General features: G+C 42.7%; 1 protein-coding gene across 1 annotated transcript in view; it reads right to left on the bottom strand.

Moving 5' to 3' along the window:
- Window positions 1–1,719: 1,719 nt before the first annotated feature.
- OSTF1 (osteoclast stimulating factor 1) overlaps window positions 1,720–23,622 on the bottom strand; it is a 56,739-nt gene continuing 34,836 nt past the window's right edge. Inside the window, exons 4-10 of the mRNA XM_049634052.1 lie at window positions 20,848–20,911; window positions 17,930–17,983; window positions 15,579–15,686; window positions 14,588–14,637; window positions 10,849–10,927; window positions 8,178–8,276; window positions 1,720–2,308 (exon numbers count right to left, since the gene is read on the bottom strand). Of these exons, the coding sequence (XP_049490009.1) occupies window positions 2,250–2,308; window positions 8,178–8,276; window positions 10,849–10,927; window positions 14,588–14,637; window positions 15,579–15,686; window positions 17,930–17,983; window positions 20,848–20,911 (513 nt within the window). The 3' untranslated portion in view covers window positions 1,720–2,249. The remainder of the gene's footprint in view (window positions 2,309–8,177; window positions 8,277–10,848; window positions 10,928–14,587; window positions 14,638–15,578; window positions 15,687–17,929; window positions 17,984–20,847; window positions 20,912–23,622) is intronic.

Below are 23,622 nucleotides of genomic sequence, written 5' to 3'. Positions count from 1 at the left end.
AGCAAAACCTCCAAAGTCATTTCCAGAACATAATCAAAGCTCTTCTCTGCACGGAATCAGAGTGGTGACAAGTTCTCAGAACTGAGTTTTGTTGCTGAGTTCAGCATTAAACAGTCTCTGAAAAAGCTCAGATTGGCTAGGCTGAATAAACAAGAAGGAAAAGTATGTTTTCTTATGAAGTCTCAACTACAGCTAACTGCATTGTCCTTCTTTGTTTCACCAGAAACTCATCGCATATACCTAAGTCCGACCCGAACCCCGACAAAACTCTGGTTGGCCAACTTTCTAAAATCTTTATAAGGTCAATAATGTTAAAAGCAATGACAGTGAAGCTACTCACTATTCTTTTCCTTCAATACATAAATAGTATGCCTACATCAAGCACAGAGCAGTTCCCCCCAAATTATCTATATTCATGCAAACTGTATTACCTCTGCCCATGTTAAAAAATTAAAAGTGTTTAACTGGCATCTATCCTAATTACTCTAGGCCCAAAGTATACAAGAACAAAAAATGAGACATTTCCAAAAACTTTTTGTTAAGCCACGAACCTGTATTTTATTTTAATCATTTCATTTCAAAGATTTTATCTGTAAGCAATGTCTACACCCAACATGGGGCTCTAACTCACAACCCTGAGATCAAGAGTTGCACACTCCTCCGGCCGAGCCAGCCAGGTGCCCCCACCCCCCCACCGCCGGAGAAGCCCCATTTTAAAGAAGGAACCCCTAAAGGTTCTGGGGGAACAGATGTAATTTCAACAAGGATTTCATATCTTCAAGTTTATGCTTATGAAGAAATACAACTGCTTAACTCAAATTTAGTAAACATATTTATTTTGAGGATAAAATACCTTTTTCATTAATTTTCAGATTTTGTGCTTTCACTACTTATACAGATTTCTTTCTATTGAAATTTGGTTGGGGTATTAGAAAGACCTCGAACAGGCTTCTCAGGATACTCTTTCTCAAGGCACCCACAGAGAGAAAAAAACCAAACAGTCACAGATAGAAAACTCTCACAGTAGCAGTTATTCATTTCCTGAGCTAACCCACTTCCTTTTTCAAACATTTCCTTCTCTTCACCAATGTGTTTTTTTGAAATTAGCATCAAAGTCTTCTTGCAAAATACACTTCTGGACCCGGGGCCTGGAACCTAGGCAAATGCCAACAGCCATGTCATTCTTAATGTCGTCGCCACCTTGATACAAAATTAGAATCTCAAATCAAGTGTCTTTCAGTAGTACAGAGGGCTTCCTGCCATATAAATTGATGTTTTAGCAAAAGAGGTTGAGTTTTTATGAGCTCGAGCCATGCTCTGGGAAAACAAATGCTATCAAAGTAAAAAAAATTCCATGGCTCCTGGCTACTCCATTACAGAAAACCATGGCGTCTTGTATGATAAGGAAATCAATTTTTTTCATCTTTCAGACCTTCAGCAGACTGCAATGAGTTGCTGAATTTCTTCATACTAAGTGTAACCTCAGAGATAAACTAAAAGACTAACGATGACTAACATTATGTATTTCATTATAAATATATCTTCTCACTGATTATGGACTCAAATCAAAGCCAATATATAGAGCTGAAAAGAAATTTGGCTATTGTGATTCCTTTGTGCTAATAAATACAAAATACAACTTAAAAGATAAAATCAGCCTTCACCTAAACATAAATACAAAAAGCAAAGAGTGATACCACAAAATACAGACAAAAGGAATCCAGTCTCTTCAAATGTTTATTTTTGTCAGAATAGCTGACGATTTTCTGTTAAGCCTTTTGGTTCATTACTATAACAAGCATTTTTCCCCTTGAAAAACCCACTCAAAATATTTTAATCCTTGAGGTAAAGAACTTTAACTAAAAAAACAAACAAAAAAAAAAACACAAAAAAACTGATCTTTTTTTTTTTAAAGAAAAAAACTCTTAAAATTCCTTTAGCTTGATAAATAGAAATAATCTCTTCTTGTTCTACTCTGGTGAACAAAAATGTACTTTATACAGCAAAATATCCAGTCACTTATTGGCAAACTGAAGGTGAGAACCTACCCATTTACATGTTCTACTCAAACACAGTGCAAGACTTCCATGTTCATATAGACTTCAAAAAACAAAAACAAAAACAAAGAAACCCAAACCAAAAAAAAACCAAAAACCATAAACCGGTTACCAACACTCTTCTGGCAAAGACGAGGGTTTTGGAATGGCAAAAGGAACACAAGTTTTAGATCTCAAAGCTCCAGAAGGGAATTAATCTGAGTCTTCGTCATCAAGATACTCCTCGGCATTGCTTAATGTTCGAACAGCATCTAAAAGGAATGGCGGGAAGGCAAAACGGGAAAATTACAGATTGCTCACATTTGGTTTGCACTTTCAAAGCTCCTGATACCTCAAGGGATCGTAATCTTTCCTCAGGCCCGGGGACTGTACTACCCCTGAGGATCTTCTTCAACTTTTGCTTTCCTGCCTGACTGTTCAGTGTCTGCTGTCCCAGAGGCTGAAAAATGCAGCTGTCCGCTCATTCCTTGGACACGCAGAAAAGTAAAGCCCGTAGGCCGCAGGTACCATTAATCTACCTTGCACAAAATGCAACCAGCCACGTGTGCCGTGACCGGCACGGAACACACCGGACGCCCCTCCACTCGTCCAACCCCCTCTCCCAATGACAAGTGCCACATGTGGCTTCGGTCAGTCGACAGCCTGCAGCCTTACTTGAAGGCAAGATCACTGGGTAGAGGGGCGCCTGGGTGGTGCAGTCGGTTAAGCGTCTGACTTCAGCCAGGTCACGATCTCACGGTCCGTGAGTTCGAGCCCCGCGTCAGGCTCTGGGCTGATGGCTCGGAGCCTGGAGCCTGTTTCCGATTCTGTGTCTCCCTCTCTCTCTGCCCCTCCCCCGTTCATGCTCTGTCTCTCTCTGTCCCAAAAATAAATAAAAAACGTTGAAAAAAAGATCACTGGGTAGAAAGGTAACTAATGAGGGGGGAAAAAAAAGGAAAAGAAGCAGAATGAAAACACAGAAGCTTCGGTTTCATCTCTAAAAGCACGGATAAATAAAAAAAAATAATTTTAAAAAAGCACAGATAAATAAAGTATGCTCAGAGGTAAAAGAATGAAATAAAAAAAAAAAAAAAAAAAAAAAAAAAACAGAAATCTGAAACAGAAAGAGCCGAACCCTACCATACATGACATCAAGCTTGAGCAGGGGTCAAAACGAAGACATCTCATCTTTAAATGGTCACCTATTCGATTGTCTATTTAAATGCCTATAAGCAACAGGTTACACGGGGTATAATTTCAGGGGGCAAACTGAAACGCGAGCCTAACCGCCGTCAGAGCTCAACAAGTGCATGTTATCATGGTCTCTAAATACTATCTTCCCGTGCTCATTGGAGAAATGACTGATTCCAAGTCTGGGGCAGAAAGCGTACCTCTTGTCATACCGTAAAACAAGGATGCTGTCAAAGAGAGCATCAAAGGTTCACGATCCAACCCGAAGAGGCCTCCACTAGCCAAAGAGGAGCTATCAATAGGGATACTAAATATAATGGATTGAAACACAGCAAATATTTCAACGTACATCACAGAGAAGCCACTAGTCCTCTCTGGAGAATGAGAAGGAACCAGCACATCATTTTGAAAACTCCTAAATAAAGGACGAAAATCAAGCCTTTATTCTTCTCCTACTACACAAACTATTCCTTGGAGTCATCAGACCATGGATGAAGGGCAATTTTTTTTATAGAATGTTCCAGCTGATAACTGAGACAGGAGTGACAGAACTAGAATATGGCCATTTCACAACTGTTCGTGAACTAATGGATCTAGACAACGATCATCAATGAATGCTAACATCACAGGATGAGTGACAGACAGGTAATACGTGCCTCTGATGAAAGAACACAGCTTTCTTCATGAAGCATTCTTCCATCTACCCTTTCACAGACACATAAAATGTAGAATCTAATCAAACCTCTAGATCTAACACCAAGTGACAAGACTACAGAGGAAAGAGGAATATGTCAAACACCCTGGGAATGCATTTATGCAATGCCTAGACTGAGAAATTCAGGAAAACTGACCCTGCTTCTTTAATAAATAAATAGCCAGGCTAAAAGAAGAGGGGGAGAGGAGAAGGAAAGGAAACAATGATTTAGGAGATGTATCTACCAATCAGAACCTGACCTTATTTAGACCCTGACTTAAACTGTAAATAAAGAAACAGGTAAGTAAGCCAACAAAGCAGAAACAAACCGTATGGGAAAAAATGGTGAATCTGGACAGTGACAAGATACTTGAAGATATGAAGGAATTATTAATTTTAGGTCTGCTAGTGATAATGTAGCTTTGCTCAGTCATTATCTTTACAAATTTAGGAAAATCATTATAGAGAAAAAAGAAAGGGACAAGGGAGAGTTGGTACAAGGGAGGTAGAAACTTATACGAGAAGGAAAGATTCGGATTCAAAGAAGTGGATATAAACAGAACAGAGGCAGCCTTGAATAATTTCACACCAGCTTCCAAACTACTAGAAATCTCCAGCTTGTCTGCATTCATCTCCATCCTCCTTACGAGAAGTTCTGGAGACCTGGGAGGAATATACTTTGTTCTATCCCACGTACACGTACAACTTCAGGACTGGCTGTAGACTTTTTGTCTTAAGCCACAGACAAAAAGACCGTAGCAAGGCTCTTTCCTACTCTGCTTTGCTCCTACAGTCCTACGTGTTGCCCACTGAGGTAGTCTTGGGCCTCCAACGGTTACCTCGGCGCTTTATTTCAACCTCGTTTCTCCTGTTAGCAAGAGAAGAAGGCTCACCATGCTGCAAACTCTTACTGAATGGAAATCAAGAGACAGGAACTAGCCAGGAAAATAAATTCCTTCTCCTTCCTTCCTTTTACAGATTGCTCCCAGGCACAGTTTCTCTGGAATCTTCTCACATGGCCAAGTGCTGAGAGCTCCGTCTCTTCATAGCCCATCTTGGGCCGTGACCATCATGGTAATGTAACTCCTAACCATGCCTCTCCGTTCCCCCCAGCTGACTTCCATCTCTCCTCAATGTCACTGACCTGAATTTGCACATTCCAAACCAAGTACTAGCACTTAAGACAGACAGTCAAACAAACAAACCATAAAGGGTGGAAAGACAGACACAGTAACCTGGATAAATCTCACAGGCATAGCATTAAGTGAAAAGAAGTTAGACACAAGAAAGTACATACTGTTTGAGTCCATTTATATCAAGTTCAAGCACAGGCAAAACTAGGCTGTGGTGAGAGAAGAGGAGGACGTGGAGGGGTTTTCAGGGTATGGAAAATGTTCTCTACCTTGATCCGGGTTGTGGCAAATAGGTGTAAGCACAGTTTAAAAAAAAATCAAGATATAAACTTAGGATTTATATACTTTACTTAATATAAATTATACCCCAATTTGTAAAAACTGGAAAAAGAATTTAAAGTGTTGACTCCTCAAGGTGGGGCTGAACCCCGGCCCTGCACACATGTCCCAAAGTTATCCTTCATGGTAACTACAAAATGTGACTTGTTTTTTCTCATTAAAAAATCCAAGATGAGGGGTGCCTAGGTGGCCCAGTCGATTGAGCATCTGACTCTTGATTTCGGCTCAGGTCATGATCCCAGGGTTGTGGGATCGAGCCCCATGTCAGCTTCATGCTGAGTGTGGAGGCTGCCTAAGAGTTTCTGTCTCTCTCGCTCTCTCTCCCTCTGCCCCTCTCCCCTGCTAGTGCACTCTCTCTCTTAAAAAAAAAAAAAAATCCAAGATGTGCTTTTAAAACTGGAAAACAACATCAGAATATACTTTTCCCAGTCTAGAATTCGTGCTGGCAATTAGCCAAATGGCCCAATATTCAACTCTTACTCCAACTAAGATCACAATACAAATTCAGACTTTTCACTGGACGATTGAGGTAATGAAGCAAGAAAAAAGAAAAGAAAAAGGTAACATGAAAACTGAAATATGAAAATTCATTTCTTGCCTCTGTGTCAAGCCCTAAGATTACCTCATTGATGAGTCCATTATCTAATCATTACACATTTAGGAAAGTAGACCAAAGACACTTAGTGTGAACAGAGCAGAGGAGACCTACCTCCCAGCCCTGTTCTACAAAGACTGCAAAAGGGTGAGGGAAAAAGAGCAGATGTGCCTTCCCAGCTCGGGGTGCCCAGATAGAGGCTTCTGGGTGCAGCTCTCTGGGGTCTGAGCAAGCGTGGCATTCTCCTTGCCTATCATGATCAAGCTCATAGTGTACATGAGGCTCTGATAACCGTCAGCTCCTAAGAAACCTTACTCCTCGGTCAGGACATTCTGAAGGTACCCATAGAACAACAGGAAGTCAGTGGCAGAAGAAGGAAGTTGGGCCATAGTCCTACTTCCTGACCCAACCAAGGCAGCAGGAAGGAAGAGGTCCGTGCCAAGTAAAAGCATCCCTCCTACATGGCTGCATATACACTTCTCAATCAAAATGTAGCTGGGGAGCACCACGCAGCTGGTACATACTTTCCCGCTCACTTAGCAGACCCTCGATCCATCTATGCATGAGTAATTACGTTAAAGAAACACCAGCTCTGCCAGTGAGCATTCACGGCTGAGATAATTAAGAAACCCAAGCCGCTTAGTGGTTTACACTACATCGGAACTGAAGTTAAAAGAAGTAAGAAACTGAAACAAAGACAGATCTGGAGTAAAGAACAAAAGGAACAGCAGACTCGTGAGGAGGGCTATGACGGGAATTTGGTGATGGGCAAAGAGGATCATTCTGGGAAGCTCCCTTGGCAAGTCATGAAGAAAGGAGGACTGTTTGCTATTTTTGATTAACTAAAGCAGGAAACCAGAGGTCTGACTGTATTTTGTTGCTTCCGCGGGAACAGGGATATGGGACAAGGTAACACCACCTCTTCTCATAAAACAGAGGGGACTTAAGGAAGAGAGAAGCTTTCCAAGGGTTCCAAAACGAATGGGAATGTGATTCATATAGGAAAACAAACCAGTACCTCACTCCACAAGCTCGGAGGGTGACAACGTCCTCAGATTAAAGTAGAAACAAAAATGTACTCAGCCTCTACACTAGAAATGTCTCAGAAGTTGTTTTGGGGACTCTCCACCAACATGGACCAGGCTAAACTTTAGACTCTAAAAAGCAATACTAAAAAGGGTTGGAATGATGAGTACCAATGCTCACTAAAGACATGAAAAGCGAGTTCTCCATTATACTAGTTCCATTCTAGAAAACGGTGGACAAGATGTATCGATCATTGGCTTATACTCCAAAGTGGCATGAAAGTGCCAAACACGAGATAAAAGTAGAGGAAGGCTTGAGAAGTGAGGGGGGGAAAAAAAAGATTGAATGTCCCCTCCAGCCAAAACATCTTGTATTTTTCGTTTTTCTCCCTCGGGGTTCCTCAGGGGCCAGGAGGCTGATGGTGAACGAAAAGGGAGAGACAGGAGAGGAAAATGAGGAGGGGTAAGGCACACCGCCCCCCAGCATTTCTTTCAGGGGGAAGCATTCAGTACATTATGTACAGAGAAGTCCAATAAACAGCCAGTCTCTGAATAGTAATCATGAACAATGCAAGCGTGTTTCACACCTTTTCTTTAGCACCTTTTCAAAATAACCACAAGGACCTTTCTTTTTTTTTCCAACCCCATCTCCCACGCCAATAGATATTTTTATCTCGAAGAATGTATACCTAAACTTTACCTTTAAAAACCACCCCACGGTCTGTAAACAAACATCAAATTGGTTATCAAGACCGGAATAATTCTGATCGTAGTTTACTGATACTCTCGTTTAAAACAGAGATAAAATATAATCATGGAGCTCTTCAGTGCTTAATTGAAAAATAAATATTTAGAGACAACCACTTGTAAAACCATATCCGGAACCATGGTTCTCTGATAAGGGCTCTACTGGAAAGCAAGTGATTACGACCTGATTGCAAGGAACAAAGGAAACACACAAAAAATACTAAAAGGCCAAAGTCTCTTCGATTTGCTTGCATGAAGGCATTCTTCAATGTTGCACGTTCCAAATGAGACCCAGGATATAAAATCTGACTTCAGAACCACATGAAGAGTTTACCGAGAAAACGTTTCCCCAATTCTAAGATGGTAAATCTCAGTCATGATGGTGTCAGAGGAGAAAGAAGGATCGAAGGCAAATACCTGTTCCCTGTTTCTTTTTCAGGAGAGACGCACAGGCCGCATTGGTGGCCATGTCCAGGGCCAGCTTCTTCTCATTGTTTCTCAAGTCTGTTCTTGCACCTTCCCCAACACAAGAAAAGCAAGTCAGGTGTTTTTGAAGAATCTGTAGCAGCGGACTACACATTCTTCTTCCCACCGAGACGGATCACTTTTGGCCAAACTAACTAGACAACCATTCTGGCCCTGAAGTAAGCTTTTTCAAAACAGTCAAAACACGTTTGGTGTCTTGAAATCAGGGCGCTTGCTGCTGCGTCCCAGATAATTAGGCACAATTAAAATAGAGCCTTTCCTTTCAAATCCTCAGACTGCTGCATGTGACTTTTCAGGGGGGACTTCACTATCCCCGAGGTACCTCCTGAGTCAGTTGGACTCCAATATGTCTTGGCACGAGTTTTTAGAGATTAGTTTAACATACCCTTTGCTTCTTGAGAGAAGCCCGTGTGGGTGGTGCCTGCCGGGATTAGTATTTCATATCTGCCAAGTATACTCTTGTGCAAATTAGCAGAAGAGTAACACCATAAAACCTAGAGGCAATCCATTGTCCCCAAAGCACATCTTCTACTTGCGTTTTGTCCGGGTCTTCGTGGTGATAAAAATTACATCAGAATTCGTGGGTATATTTTCGTTGCCAAAGCTTCACCAATGCAGAAGTGTGCTGAACAAAAGCATACGTCCCGTTTCGTCCCCTGACTAACCCCTCCCTGCCCCATCTTCCAGTTTGTCTGGGGGAATCCATTCCCAGCAAGTGGGTATCAGTCCTCACCTCCCTCAGGTGCAGGAATGCACTCACAGACATCTACGCATATATGTGTAAAATCACACCACATATAACAGTCTGTAACTTGATTTTTTTACTTAGCAATATATAATGGTACTCATTCCTCAGTAGTACACATAGCTCAATCCATGTAAACATTTGTAAGTATTCGATTTTGTGGGCATCCCAATATTTATTTAATAACTCTCCTCTTCCCCTATCGAGGGACACTTAGGCTGTTCCTTTACCACAAACAATATTGCTGTAAATCTCCCTGAACACCAGCTTTCTGAAGTATGGCTTCCCAGAAGTGATGCTGGGATATAAGGCTATGTATATTTTTAATTCTGCTAGCTACTGTCCGATCGCTGTCCAAGAAGGCTTTACCAATTTATACTTTCTGCCACAGTACAGGAGAGAGCCATTTTGCTTGTAATCTCATCCTCTTCAGGAAACAAAAAAATAAGTGTAATGAAACTCAAAGGGACAAAAATACTGAGTCAAGAAAGCACGGTTTGTTTAATTAGGAATATGGCGACCGTGTCTAAAAATCTCTCTCATGAGACTTAGATCTGCCCACAGCTAAGGGTCTATAGAAACCTCATTCGCTCATTGGGCCACGGGGAAAAATTCCGGAGGGTTAAGAGCTCTGTGACTGATCATATCTTATGTTAAATTGCACTTTAGAACCCATATACATGATTTCTTTCAGGACAGGAAATGTTCGGAGCCAGCAAGGCAAGAGAAGAAATGACCATTTCCTGGGTCCCTCTCAACGAGTGCTACCCAAGAGAAATACGATGTGAGCCACATGTGTCATTTTAAATTTTCTAGCGGCCACATTTTCAAAAGGTGGAAATCGTTTTAATGCCATATCTTATTTAACACAGCAGATCCAAAATGTTACCTCTGTATCATATAACCGATATAAAAGTTATTGCGATACTTTACGTCTTTTTTTTTTTCCCTAAGTCTTTGAAATTTGATGTGCCTGTTACACTAACAGTACATCTTGGTCCAGACCATGCTCATTTCATGGGCTCAGGGGCCTGTGTGGTTAGTGGCAGCCAGCACAGACAGCCCAGTTCTCAGCATAGCCCTTAGGGGGCACCTCATGCTGTCTGATCTTTTGTACCTGAGATGTACATCACCAATGTCCTTTAAATAAATGACATGTCCTCTCTATATCCCACAGCATTGCTGTGAGGATCCCTAATGAACATGCATCCATAGGACACCTTGGGATTCAAGCATCTTACATTATAGCTTCTGGACCAGGATGCAGGACGGGAGATATGCCTGGCCCTCTGTAAGGATTAATATTTATGTGACAGATGGATGGATGGATGGATGGTCAGTTCATAATTTCACTGTCCCCTCTTGTATAAAAATAGGGAATCGAGGTATCTTCATCTTCCCCGTACTTGTAGCACCTGCTCAGATCAAAGCAGGACCTTATAGCCACAGCATCTTTCTTATCTGTCAGGACTTCCCTTGTGAACAGGGGCCTCAGCACCTTTCCCCTACAGCTTTCTGACACAGCATCTTCTCTGCACGGGTGCACATACACACGCCTTTCTCCAAGGACCCTTTAATCCCACAGAAATATACAACAAACTCCTACGAAAAGTAATATATGTAGTTTTAAAGCTTACCAAGCTTTTAACGTAAAACTAAAAATTTAACACGAATCACCTCACTACTGTAATTTCGTCTTATTGTTAACAACTCTGTGATACAGACAGAGTAGAGGTTAAAATCCCAGTTTCAAAATACGGAGCCTATGATTCTTCCTACTATTTCAAATAACGTAATTGAACACAGCCTGTTTTTCCAGGGTGAGCAAAGGCCAGACAGATGGGGCACACGCTTTACCTTTTTCCAGAAGCAAGTGGACAATATCTGCATAACCTTTCCAGGCAGCGGCGTGCAAAGCTGTGTCTCCCAACTTGTTCTATGGTGATTTAAAAAGAGAAAGCAGCATTTTAAAAAGAGACGGTGGGTTGAAAACATGCACGAATTCAGGTTTACTCCAAGCAAACTCAAAGTGAGAACGAGTTATAAAGTCATATAAAGTTCCCAAGAGAGAAAGGAGACTCAAGGGATGAGAGAAAAGTCATTTGGGGGAAGGGGATGGATGAAAGAGGAGAAACGGACGTGGCAGAGAAGAGGGAAACACCAGGAGGGAGCAAGCAGACCTGCCCCTGCAAACCTCGCAAGAAATCAGGCCCTGGCGATGCCCGGAGACGCTGGAACGAGCGTGAGGCACGGGACTGGACACAAGAGTACTGGATGCATTTATAGAAATAATCAGGGGCGCCTGGGTGAGTCAGTCGGTTAAGCATCTGACTCTTGATTTTGGCTCAGGTCATGACCTTCTGGTTCGTGCGATCGAGCCCCATGTCGGGCTCAGTGCTGACAGCGGGGAGCCTGCTTGGGATTCTCTCTCTTCCATCTCTCTCGGCTCTTCCCCAGCTCACGCACGCGCACGCTCTCTCTCTCTCAAAATAAATAAATAAACATTAAAAAAAAAAAAAAGTAATTAGATCACCTTCCTCTCTCCTTGCTGCCAGGTGACCTAGTGCGGATGGCAGGGTGACCCTGTCAAAAAATGAACCAGGTAGTTTCCAAGCTCAGGGGACTCGGGTACAAGGGAAGGTGGCAATAAGGCCAGGAACTAAAAGCGGTGGGTGAGCTGAGACACCTACAAATTGAGCGGTAAGACTCCTCTCCCAGCTGCCTTTACCTACCCTGCTGCCCCAGTGTATACAGCCTAGCACCTGCAGGCAGGGAGCTGGAGGACAATCCTCCGGTGGAGGTGAATAGCCCCGCATGTGGAGGGGGAGAGCACACTCACGCTGACATCTGGGGATAACCCAGCACAACAGCCAGGACCTTTCCACCTCACCCTACCGAGAAGCCCACAGCCAGTAAGCCCCATGTGCAGGCAGAGCTTCCAGTCACCCTTAAACATGACTGGAGACACAAAGATACTAGGTATTTGAGGAAAGCCTCTCATATTTGAGAGAAGATTAAAACAAAACGAATGGATCTCAGAGGGAAAAGACACAGTACAGTGAATGGCAGGAAAGGTTTTAAAAAGCTGTAATTAATATAGTCAAGATACAACATGATATACAGCATCATGCAACAAGAAAAGAAGCTATTTAAAAAGCAATAATCAGCAGGGCACCCGGGTGGCTCAGTCAGTTAAGCGTCTGACTTCGGCTCAAGTTATGACTTGGCCATTCATGAATGTGAGCCCCGCGTCAGGCTCTCTGCTGCCAGTACAGAGCCTGCTTCAGATCCTCTGTCCCCCCCACCCCTCAAAAATAAGTAAAAAGAAGAAACATTTAAAAAAGAAAGCAATCATGAGAGTAAAAGAGCTTATAAGTAGACAAAATTCTAAGATGCTGCCCAAGATCCCCGCCCCTTGGGGATCCACCCCCTGTAAAATTCCTCCCCCTCAAGTATGTATGAGACTAATGAATATAATAGGATATCACTCCCATAATGCAGTTTCTAATAGTTGACATTGAGTTCATCAAAAGAGAGATTATACTGGGTGGGCATGACCAAATCAGACGGGCCCTTTCCCAAAGGTATAGCTTCAGAAACACAATTTTCTAGTGACCTTAAGGAAGAAAGCAAACAGCCATGTTGTGAAATGTCAACGGAGAGGGGTGATCTCTGAAAGCTGAGGTCCAGAGCACTGCAGGTGCAAGAAACTCAATCCCTCCGGCAACCTGAACGAACCTGGAATGAGATCTGAGCTCCAGATGAGAACCTGCTTCTGGCCAATACCGTGACTCTGGCCCGTGAGACCCTGAGCAGAGAGCCCAGCTCTGCCATGCCCAGAATTCTGGCTTACAGAACATATAAGGTAAATGCGTGTTGTTTTAAGCAGCTAAGCTTGTGGGTTATTTGTCACACAGGAATAGAAAGCCTAGGACACTGAGGAATTAAAAAGGTAACCAAAATAAAACATAAAGCTAAGAAAATCTTGGGGTGCCTGGGTGGCTCAGTTGGTTAAGTCTTGATTTCTGCTCCAGTCGTGATCTCATGGTTGGTGAGTTCGAGCCCCGAGTAGGGCTCCACGCGGACAGCACAGAGCCTTCTTGGGATTGTCAATCTCTCCCTCTCTCTCTGTCCCTCCCCTGCATACTCTTTCCCAGTTTCTCTCTCTTTCTCTTTCTCTCTCTCTCAAAATAAACACATAAACTTAAAAAAAAGGTAAAAAAATCTCTGAGAAACACTAAAATAACTGGAGACTCAATAAGAGGTCCAACCTAACTACTAGTGGGCATTCCAGAACCAAAGAATAAAGACAATGGTCAATAACAACTAGAAAAGAAACAGTAGACCCTTTAGGGCTGAAAGAGTCCACCACCTTTACTGGGAAGAAACACGCTGAAGCACATTAAGAAATTTTAGAACATCAAGGACAGAGTAATGATTCTAAGCAACAAAAAAGCAGATCACACACAAAAGAATGGGAATCAAAATGGCATCAAACTTCTCAAGAGCAATCCTAAAAACCAGAATACCATAGAGCCTTGCCTGCGAAATTCTGAGGAAAATCATTTTCAACCTAGAATTCTGTCGGCCAAATAATCGATCCCTAGGTCCCCTTTCTTAGGAATCTTCAAGGATGTTATTCAACAAAAGGAGGAAAACACGGGATCCAGAAAAGTGAAGACACACCCCGGGAGAAAGGCGACAGTAAAGAGACGCTCAGAGCAGAGATCGAGGATGAGGGCTTCGGGAAGTACCATTCCAGGGAGAAAAAAGAAATTATATCAAGAGAACGTTAAACAGTGTGGGAATCTTAATGAGATACAAAAACCAAAAACCAGAGAGGGGCTCCTGGGTGGCTCAATCGGTTAAGTGTCCGACTTAGGTCGTGATCTCATGCTACCTGAGTTTGATCCCTGCACTGGGCTCTGCACGGACAGTGTAGAGCCTACTTGGGAGTCTCACTCTCTCCTCTCTCTCTCTCTGCCCCTCCCCCACTCATGCTTTCTCTCTGTCTCAAGATAAATAAACGTCCAAAAAAAAAACATTCTCAGCAAAATAAAAGTCAAGAAGTACAGAAACAAAAGTTACACAAGCAGCGAGCAGCATTTAAATATTTAAATAGCCATAATACTTGTAGGCATCATAGAGTAATATAACCAAAAACTATGATATGATACATGGGGCAGACCAGAGGAACAAAGGGTGGGCACTGGCAGATCAGAGTTGGGGCAGCTGATAAGCTTCAACCTTCAGATGGGACACTGAAACATTTATGAAGATGATGACTTAGGGGATAGCCCCATAAGCATCTTCCTTAGTAACATGAAGGCAAGAGTTAAGAGCTAAACGCTGAGAGAGTGACATATGAGAAGGAACATGGTAGGTGTTTCGGGCTTTATACAATTTGGACTTCGGTACAACGGTACATTTTTAATGATGCACTTCTACTACTTGGATTAAAAATTGTATGAAAGATAATAAATGGGAAAAGGTCAGTTCAAGGCACAAAGATAGGACTTTCCATGCCCATAAGCCACACCACGAGAACAAGGCAGGTGTGTTAAGTGACCACCAACTTCCGCATAAGCGATCTTACCTGTTGGTTCAGTTCAATGTTCGGTTGAGTAAACAGCATCTCCACTATATCTGAAATAGAAAAGGTATTTTTCAAGAGTGCAAAGGAAAAGGCTGACAACACTAGGCATAATCATTTCAAAAAGAGGATTGATTCTTTAGAAGAATCTTCAAAAAAATCCTTGCAACAAATTTGTTAAAATTTACGTAAATACAAGACTTAAGAGCCTAAAAAGTAGAATTATCTAAGGAAAAATTGTGTTCCAATAATTTGGCTTTTGCATTTTTCACATGGCAACTATTATAGAAATATCTCTACATTCACCATGACACTTTACAGTCATGTAACGAATCTGCGTTTGTTAGCTAAAATGAGATCGGCTTCTTTTGGGGAAGAGCCACGAACTGTCCTCTGGCTATGCTGTTTAGTTTGTTGGGTGCTGTTTCTCATTGCTGTCGTATTTATTTTGTGTGTGTGTTGTAGGGAGAGGGGGAAAGAGAGTGGATGTGGCAGATTTGGGGTCAGGCTGAAACAGATCTAGAAATTCCATTTGTTGTATTACTGATTGCAACTGAGAAGGCTGTCCACTCAACCACTAACGGACACAAATGCTGTCTTTCCCCTGAATCTAACAGCATGCATTAAACATTCGTGTAAACCATGAAAACATGTCTTGGGAAAGGCTAAGCTACAGCAGTAGGCAGAGTAGTCACTTCTGCCCCTTTCTTCTGTCAGATTAGATAGTGGGGTTTGTGTTGACATTACTATGGTTTTCCTGTAACCTCTCCAAGCTCAAGAGAGGAAAGGAAGTTCCCACTCTTTCAAGTGAGAGAGGTCCATGCAGTGGGCATCCTACCTACTGTTTTCCAAACCTCCCGGAGCAAGGTTTTGGCCGATCTTCTATAGGATGTGAAAAGCATAATTTTTGTTTCATTTCTGTAAACCCCGCTCCCCCACCTGAAGCACATTTTCAGCGGCATCGACATCGACAGTAATGAACAGAACATAGTACCTTTGTGGCCCCCGTGGCAGGCCCAGTACAGGGCAGTGCTTCCAGCTTTGTCTAAGCCATTCACACCGACTCGGTTGTCCAAACACTCTCTTAACCAGCTCAAGTTGCCTGAAAAAGTTTTACGTTTATAAAAGCACAAGAAAGAGGGTTTTGTTTTGCTTTGAAATCCATTTCATCCTCCATACATTTCCACCTAGAATGGATTTAGTCAGCAAATCTGAAATTAAGACCTCCTCGGTAATGCATTCATTATGGTACATTTTCACTCCCAACTTATTAATGAAAAGCCTTAACAACAATTTGGCGGGGGGGGGGGGGTGTGAGGGGAGGTAGAGTAGGAATGGCTTAAGGGACACAAATTATTTGTCACAGTTCTGGGAAGTCCAGGATCAAGGCGCCAGCAGATTCAGTGTCTGGTAAGAGCCTACTTCCTGGTTCACAGACGCTGTCTTTCCACCCCTTCAACAGAAAGAGCAGAGTGAGAGAGCTCTTCTGGGGTCTCTACCAGCTCCCTTCATGAGGGCAGAGCTCTCATAACCTAACCACCTGCTGAAGTCCCTACCTCCAAATACCGCCACATTGGGGTTGAGTTTCGACATGTGAATTTTCAGGGGACACAAACATTCAATTTATGATATACACAGGTTGGTACACATACACTAAACAGTGTGTATGAAACTGATGAAATAACGAATAAACTTGATAGACTGTACAACAATTTTTAATGGTAGGTTAATGGGAGGAGTTGCCTACATGAGTCTACTTATGGTAGTCTTACTCTGTAAAAGCTACCTACATGTAATTTTTTGCTTCGTGAAATCCTGAAACTTGGGGGGAAAAAACCAGTCAGAGCTAAGAACAAGTAGATAATACTCATATTCATATGAAATGCATCTTAAAATCAGTTCTTATAAGAAAATAAGAAAACAAATGCTAAATAACCTACTCAAAGTTGCTGCTCTCCTATGTTAAAATATAACTATTAATTTAAAATCCTCTGGCTAATGTCCTAAATATCTAACTTACAAATAATTCTCTTTCTTTCTTTCTTTCTTTCTTTCTTTCTTTCTTTCTTTTTCCCTTCAAGTTTTTATTTAAATTCCAGTTATTTAGGGGCTCCTGGGTGGCTCAGTCAGTTAAGCATCCAACTCGATTTCAGCTCAGGTCATGATCTCACAGTTTATAAGCTGAAGCCCCACATCAGGCTCTGTGCTGACAGCTCAGAGCCTAGACCCCGCTTCAGATTCTGTGTCTCCCTCGCTCTCTGCCCCTCCCCCTTCATCTTCTCTCTCTCTCTCTCTCTCTCTCTCTCTCTCTCTCTCTCTCTGAACCTCCCCAGCTCATGTGCTCTCTCTCTCTCCTTCTCAAATATAAACATTAAAAAAAAATTAAAGAAGAAAACAACAAGATAGAGCCCCCCAAACGAGGCCCACCCCTGTTGCTCTGTCCCTCCCCAACTGCATCCTTACCCACACACTTGCCCTATACCAATACCCTCCTAAATGCTTTATCCCCAGGAAGCCTCCACCCCACTGCCCTCCAGTGACTCATGCTGGCCTCTACAGCCTGTTTAACTTAAACATAACTTCCACTGCTGTGCTTCTGACACCATCTTATAATGATCTGTTACACACATCTCTCTCCTGCCGGACTCGGAGCTCTGGGAGTCACAGACCATGCCTTTCAGCTTTCCACTGAGCGCAGGGTACGTAAAGTACTCAGAAATGTTTGGTGGCTGACATCTTTAATTAAAAATTAGAAATTAAAATCGCAGGGGCACCGGGCTGGCTCAGTTGGTAGAGCACGTGACTCTTGATCTCGGGGTTGTGAGCTGGAGCCCCACATTGGGATGTAGAGATTACTTAAGAAAACTAAAAAAAAAAAAAAAAAAAAAAATTAAAATCACGTCTCTCTCGAGGGTGATAGTGGAACAGAGACTGCCTCTGGGGGAGGCAGGGGTTAACTGGAACTTTCTGGGATGACAGAAATGTTCTAGCTCTTGATCCGGGTGTTGGTTACATGGGTGTGCACGTTTGTCAAACTGGGGCACCTTGGTGGCTCAGTCGGTTAGGTTAACCCTCCAACTTCGGCTCAGATCATCATCTCATAGGCTGTGAATTCAAGCCTCACATTGGGCTCTCTGCTTTCAGTGTAGAGCCTGTTTCAGATCCTCTGTCCCCCTCTCTCTGCCACTTGAGCTTGCATTCCCCACTTGAGCTTGCACTCTCTCTCTCTCTCTCTCTCAGAAATAAATCAACATTTAAAAAAAAGCCATCAAACCATATAATAAAGATCTGTGTGTTTTACTGTACACAGCACTGCGTATCCCAATGAAAAACAATCACACCTACCTCTTTTTGCAGCTTCGTGCAATGGATTGTCAATGGATTCTGCCTGCTCGGCCACTAGATTGAAAAGAGAAAGTGCAAACCCAACAGTGAGCACACTGCCCAAATGACTCACGGAAGCCACCTGGCAGTCCCCAGCCACGGCCCTCACCACACAGCATCCCTTCCAATGTGGATTGAAAAAGTAGCAGAAAAGCAAACCGATGTTTCCCCGCTTTAAAAGAAGCTGAGTTATCTGTGAAATGAAAGCAAAGCTAAGCAGTAAGGCAACACCACAGCAATTGAGAGGAAGTATAAACAAAAACAAACGCGGCAATTAACTGGAAGCAAAAACAAACCGATCCGTGGCCTGCATACCAGTCTACGCAAGTATGCAATAAACGCAGTCACAAACGTGCAAAAGAAAACATCTGATGTTCAATTTTACATTCTGTAAAAACACCCTACTTGAAGACGGCTGAAAATAATTGTTTCCCTCGTGTGTGAGCATGTCGGGGGCACGCGGGAGGGGGAAACAGTCTGCCTCCTTTATTTACAGAGGGCAATCGGCACACCTACCTGCCTCTGAGGAAGGTGTGTTCTCAGTTGTCCTAGAAGCAGGAGTATGATCACCTGAAGACTGTGGTTCAAAACAGACTTCAGACCCACCCCCTCCCGCCCTAAAGAGCTGTACCTGGACACTCCCTTGGCCACTGGGGATCCAAAGCAACAGAAGAACTACATGCTCAGTGTCTATGCCTGGCTGAAGTGGAGTGCATGGTGGAGGGAGACTGGGGATTTCAAAGGTTAGAAGAATATAGAACTGCTTCTTTTTTTTTTTTAACATTCATTTTTGAGAGACAGAGCATGAGTCGGGGATGCGCAGAGAGGGAGGGAGACACAGAATCCGAAGCAGGCTCCAGGCTCTGAGCTGTCAGCACACACCCCGACGCGGGGCTCGAACCCACAAACCACAAGATCATGACCTGAGCTGAAGTCAGACGCTTCACCGACTGAGCCACCCAGACGCCCCACAAGTCTTTTTTAACCCAGAACGGTATCGCCTTTAAATTTTTTTTTTTAATGTTTATTTATTATTGAGAAACAGAGAGAGACAGAGCATGAGCATGGGAGGGGCAGAGAGAGGAGGAGACACAGAATCCGAAGCAGGCTCCAGGCTCCAGGTTCCAAGCTGTCAGCACTGAGCCTGACACAGGGCTTGAACTCATGAACCTCAAGATCACGACCTGAGCCGAAGTCGGACGCTTAACTAACTGAGCCACTCAGGTATCCCCTTTAGACCGGGGCAAGTGGGGTCCCTGTGTTGGGGCCCAGACCTCAGCTCTCACTTCCCCTCCCCTTCCCCTCCTCCCCTCCTGGCTCCCCTGGCGTTGCAGTGCCTTCCTTGAAATTTTCAGAGTCTTCTGCCACTGCTTGGAACTGGTGCCTGATGCCAGCCCCACTGGTCTAGGGATTCATCGAATGCTGAAGTCAAAGGAATCTTGGCAAGTGATTTAAATCAAACCTCTCATTATACAGTTCCAGGGACAGCAGTTAAGTGCCTTCACCAAAGCCCCTTGTTATTAAGAAGTGGAAGAAAAAGGATTAAAATCCTGTTTGCCAATCCTGTGCTCTTTTTACTTTACTTTGCTGTTTTCTACATAAGTACTTTTGTCTGTTTGTCCCTCTCCCAACTAGAAGTGGCTTTGATGACGGGGCATGAGGCAGGCTAAGGGGCAAAGCACAAGCTAGCAACCCCCACCCCCACCCCAGCTGAGATCTGTGTGATGTTCCTTGGACACTCCCAGCTACCCAAGAACAAAGGAAAGGGGTTTAAGTGCTTGCCACGGTAACATGGGAAACTAAGGTAAATGAGAAATTGAAGCCCTTACTGACAAGTCCTTGAGACCGAGAGTGACCTCCCTCTAGGAGCTCAGCTGCCTTGATGATGACACTTTGCTAGGAGCAAAAGAGAACTTCAGCTTAACATTGTCCCAACCTCGAGGATCCTGTAAGTCTACTTCCTTTATCTCAACTGCCCGAGGATATATGCTGGCAATCATGCTCCAAGTTTATGGCCCCCAGTAGGCACCTGAAGGGACTCATGTCTGAGGTTTTATTAAACAGTGATAAATGGTGTTTCCCTAGCAACAGCTAGTCCCTCAAGGTCCTAGAAACGTTGCTTCCAGAATTCCTTAGAGACTTACTCTATCCCTGACCCCGTCCCAACCTGGTATGTAAGGAGTTACCCGTCACAACCCTAGCACAGCTCTTCCTGCCCATGGGACCTGTCCCCATGCTTTAATAAAATCACCATTTTTGCACCAAAGACGTCTTCAAGAATTCTTTCTTGGCCATCGGTTCCGGACCCCACAAACCCCCCATCACCCCAAAACGTCATTAGCTTCACGGCAGCGGCCATATCTCACTGCTCAAGCCTCTCCAACTGCCTTGATACCTGATAATGAACACAACTGCCCCACATGTGAATTAACAAGGCAGGGTCACTTCATCCCAAAAGAAAAGGCTAGGCTAAGAAACAAATCTGTGAGATGTGGTTTAACAGCAATAAATAAATAAATTAAATAAATAAGTAAATCTAAATAAATAAATAAATAAATGAATAAGCAAAAAGAAAGAAAGAAAAAAATATTCTAAGAGTTGAATAAGGGAGAGCCATAAGCATTTCTTTCTTTGGAAACCTTGGGTTCTATCAAGAGTGCTACAATGCATTTTCTTAAGCCAAAGAATCACGTTCAAGTACCTCCAGTGGGCATTACCATTTAATTGACAAGAGGTTCATGGAGTAGAAAACATCCTACGTTGGCAATGACTCCACCGATTTTGCAGCCACAGCAGCAAGCAGAAAGCCACAGGAGCCCTCTAGAGAACTGAACGTGCAAAGAGCATACCCAAAGCAAAACCACCACAGCCCTGCTTACCATAGTTGCTTGGGATTAGTCCAGTCTTGCCTTTGGAGGTGCCTTTCCACCAATTGGTATCACTCTAGTGAAAGAAGAGTTACATTAAGTGGCACCAAATCCAGTTCACAGTCAATCACTTTTAAAACTGTTTGGCTCACAGAGTGCACCTGCTCTACAAAATGTCCATCAGTCCTCGTCACACTGACCAAGCCTCCTCAGCCCTATGTATGGACGTCCACTCCCCTTATCATTAAAGTACAAATATACACACGTAAGCCTGCAACAAACACAATACACTTCATCGCAGGGCCTCAACAATCGCACAAATCAGAGAGTATATGGAAGAGAAGAACACAATTACATTTAGTTTAAACTATCCATAGAATTTTTTTGTCCAGAGTCTAGTTTCTCCAAGTTTCATGATTTTTTTTTTCTAAAGATCACTTTATTTCACCTTTCTTTTTTGGGAAGCTTTATTTTGGAAAAACTCACACCTATAAAAAGTAAAAAGAACAGTATAATATGCTTACATACACCCATCTCCCAACTGCATAAATTATTTCCTCGTGGCCAATATCATTCCATATATTTCCACCACAACTTCCCTCCTTCAGACTATTTTGAAGCAAACTGTAGACATTATATCATCTGTACATATTCCTCAAAGATAAGGATTTTTTTCCAAAGACATTATCACAGCTTAAAATTTATTTCAATAATTTCTTACTACCATCAAATATCTAGATCAAGGTCCAAATTTTCCAGTTTGGAATCCAGTTTTTCACAATTGGGAATCCAAATAAGGGCCATACAATACGACTGATTGATTTGCCTCTTTTCTTTTAGTCTCCTCCAAGTTTTAAAACAAATTTTTAAAAAAATTTTTTTAATGTTTATTTATTTTTGAAAGACAGAGAGCACGAGCAGAGGAGGAGCAGAGAAAGAGGGAGCAGGATCTGAAGCAGGTTCCAGGCTCTGAGCTGTCAGCACAGACCCAGATGTGGGGCTTGAACTCATGGACCAAGAGATCATGACCTGAGCCAGTTGGATGCTTAACCAACTGAGCCACCCAGGTGCCCCTCCCTCCATTTTTTTTTTTTCACTTCTTCGTAATACACTTGCTGAAGAAGTCAGAAACCAGTTTATTTGTTCTGCTGAGTTTCAAATAGTCTAGATTTTACCTATCGCATCCCTGTGTTATCAAAAATGTGTTCTTCTGTTCCCCATATTGCCTAGAAATCGGTCATTAGTTCTAAAGGCTTAATTAGATTTAGATTCAGTTTTTTGGGCAAGACTATTTCATAGGTAGTATTGATGTCTTCCACCAGGAGACAAATAATGTCTGGTGGTCTCTCTTTTTGTAATGTTAGTTAGCTCCTGGTATACATTAGCTGGATTCATTATTTCCTGGGGGTTGCAAAACCGTGACATTCTATCATGCCTTTTTCATTTAAACAGTTAGGATATCAGGGTGCCTGGGTGGCTCAGTCAGTTAAGTGCCTGACTTCGGCTCAGGTCACAATCTCATGGCTCCTGGGCTCGAGCCCCGCATCAGGCTCTGTGCTGACAGCTCAGAGCCTGGAGACTGTTTCAGATTCTGTGTCTCCCTCTCTCTCTGCCCTTCCCATGCTCATGCTCTCTCTCTCTGTCTCTCAAAAATGAATACATGTTAAAAAATAAAATAAGATTAAAAAAAAATAAACAATTAGAATCTCTCTTTAAAGAAAAATTTTCCCTCATCAACTTTCAGGTTATGCAGAGACAAAGTTCACAGAGAAAAGGCAGATCAATGCTAATTATTTTCCTTAACTGAAGTTGTCAGAAGACAAAGTTGGTTCCCTAGCATCCCCCCGGGGTGAAGAATTATGATGATGGGATTTCTGAAGTATCATTAGGAGCTTGTGAATTTAAACATCACAAATGCGTTTCAATTCTTGGGGAATGTTGCCCTGGTTGACTGCTCAAATTGTCCCACCTTTGACTAGTGAAACCCTCTTCAACTTAGTTCCTGTCTTTCTAGGAACTAGAAAGTTCTGTCTTTGGAGGCTTCCTGGCTTCCTAATAACACAGAGTTCTGGGATTATCTTGTACCTCTGCTGCCCCCAACCTGGTAATAGCTATTTCGCAAAAGAGCCTTGTTCCTTTTCCTTTGAATGCAAATAACACATTATTATTGGGTTGGTCTTTGTTTTTTTTTTTTTCTAGGCCTTTTCAAAGGACAGAGCAGGACATATTTTTTATTTTATTTTAGATAAAATACAACATGTTTGCAATACAAATGCAGAGCTACAGGATTTTTACTTAACCTCGTTGATCTTTCATGTGTGTATCTTTTGTTGCAGGCTGAAAAATCCCAATTTTCAGTATCACAGACCTAACGACTCATTTGCTCTAAACCACAATGTACGTGCAGTGATCTCAGAATAGCAATGCCACCGCTTCTGCAACAAGATCATGACTGAAAACAGTTTACAACTGTTTTTTCTTGCCAGTCCTTTTTGCCCTTCCCGGGGATCTGACTGGGGATGTTCAGTCGAACTGCTGAGGTTTAAGGTGACTTGGGACAGCTTCTTTCTGCGTGGTTATGCCATTTACCTGCGTATCATTAACTTCATTTGATTCACTCTGCTTTTAAATTTCAGGGATTGCTTTTCACCATTTAATTTAATTTTATAACTATGCAAAAGTGTACATCACTCCAAAGTCAGATCTCCAAAACAAGGAGATTTCTTAAAAGTCTATAGGTTCCATCTATGTTCCCTCTACCCTTTTTTTCCTTCCCTGCCATAGAAG

This window comes from Panthera uncia, chromosome D4 (genome assembly GCF_023721935.1).
Source record: "Panthera uncia isolate 11264 chromosome D4, Puncia_PCG_1.0, whole genome shotgun sequence".
In the NCBI taxonomy this organism is placed as follows: Eukaryota; Metazoa; Chordata; class Mammalia; order Carnivora; family Felidae; genus Panthera; species Panthera uncia.
The sequence above is the reverse complement of the archived record's forward strand: the minus strand, read 5'-3'. Positions and strand labels throughout refer to the sequence as shown.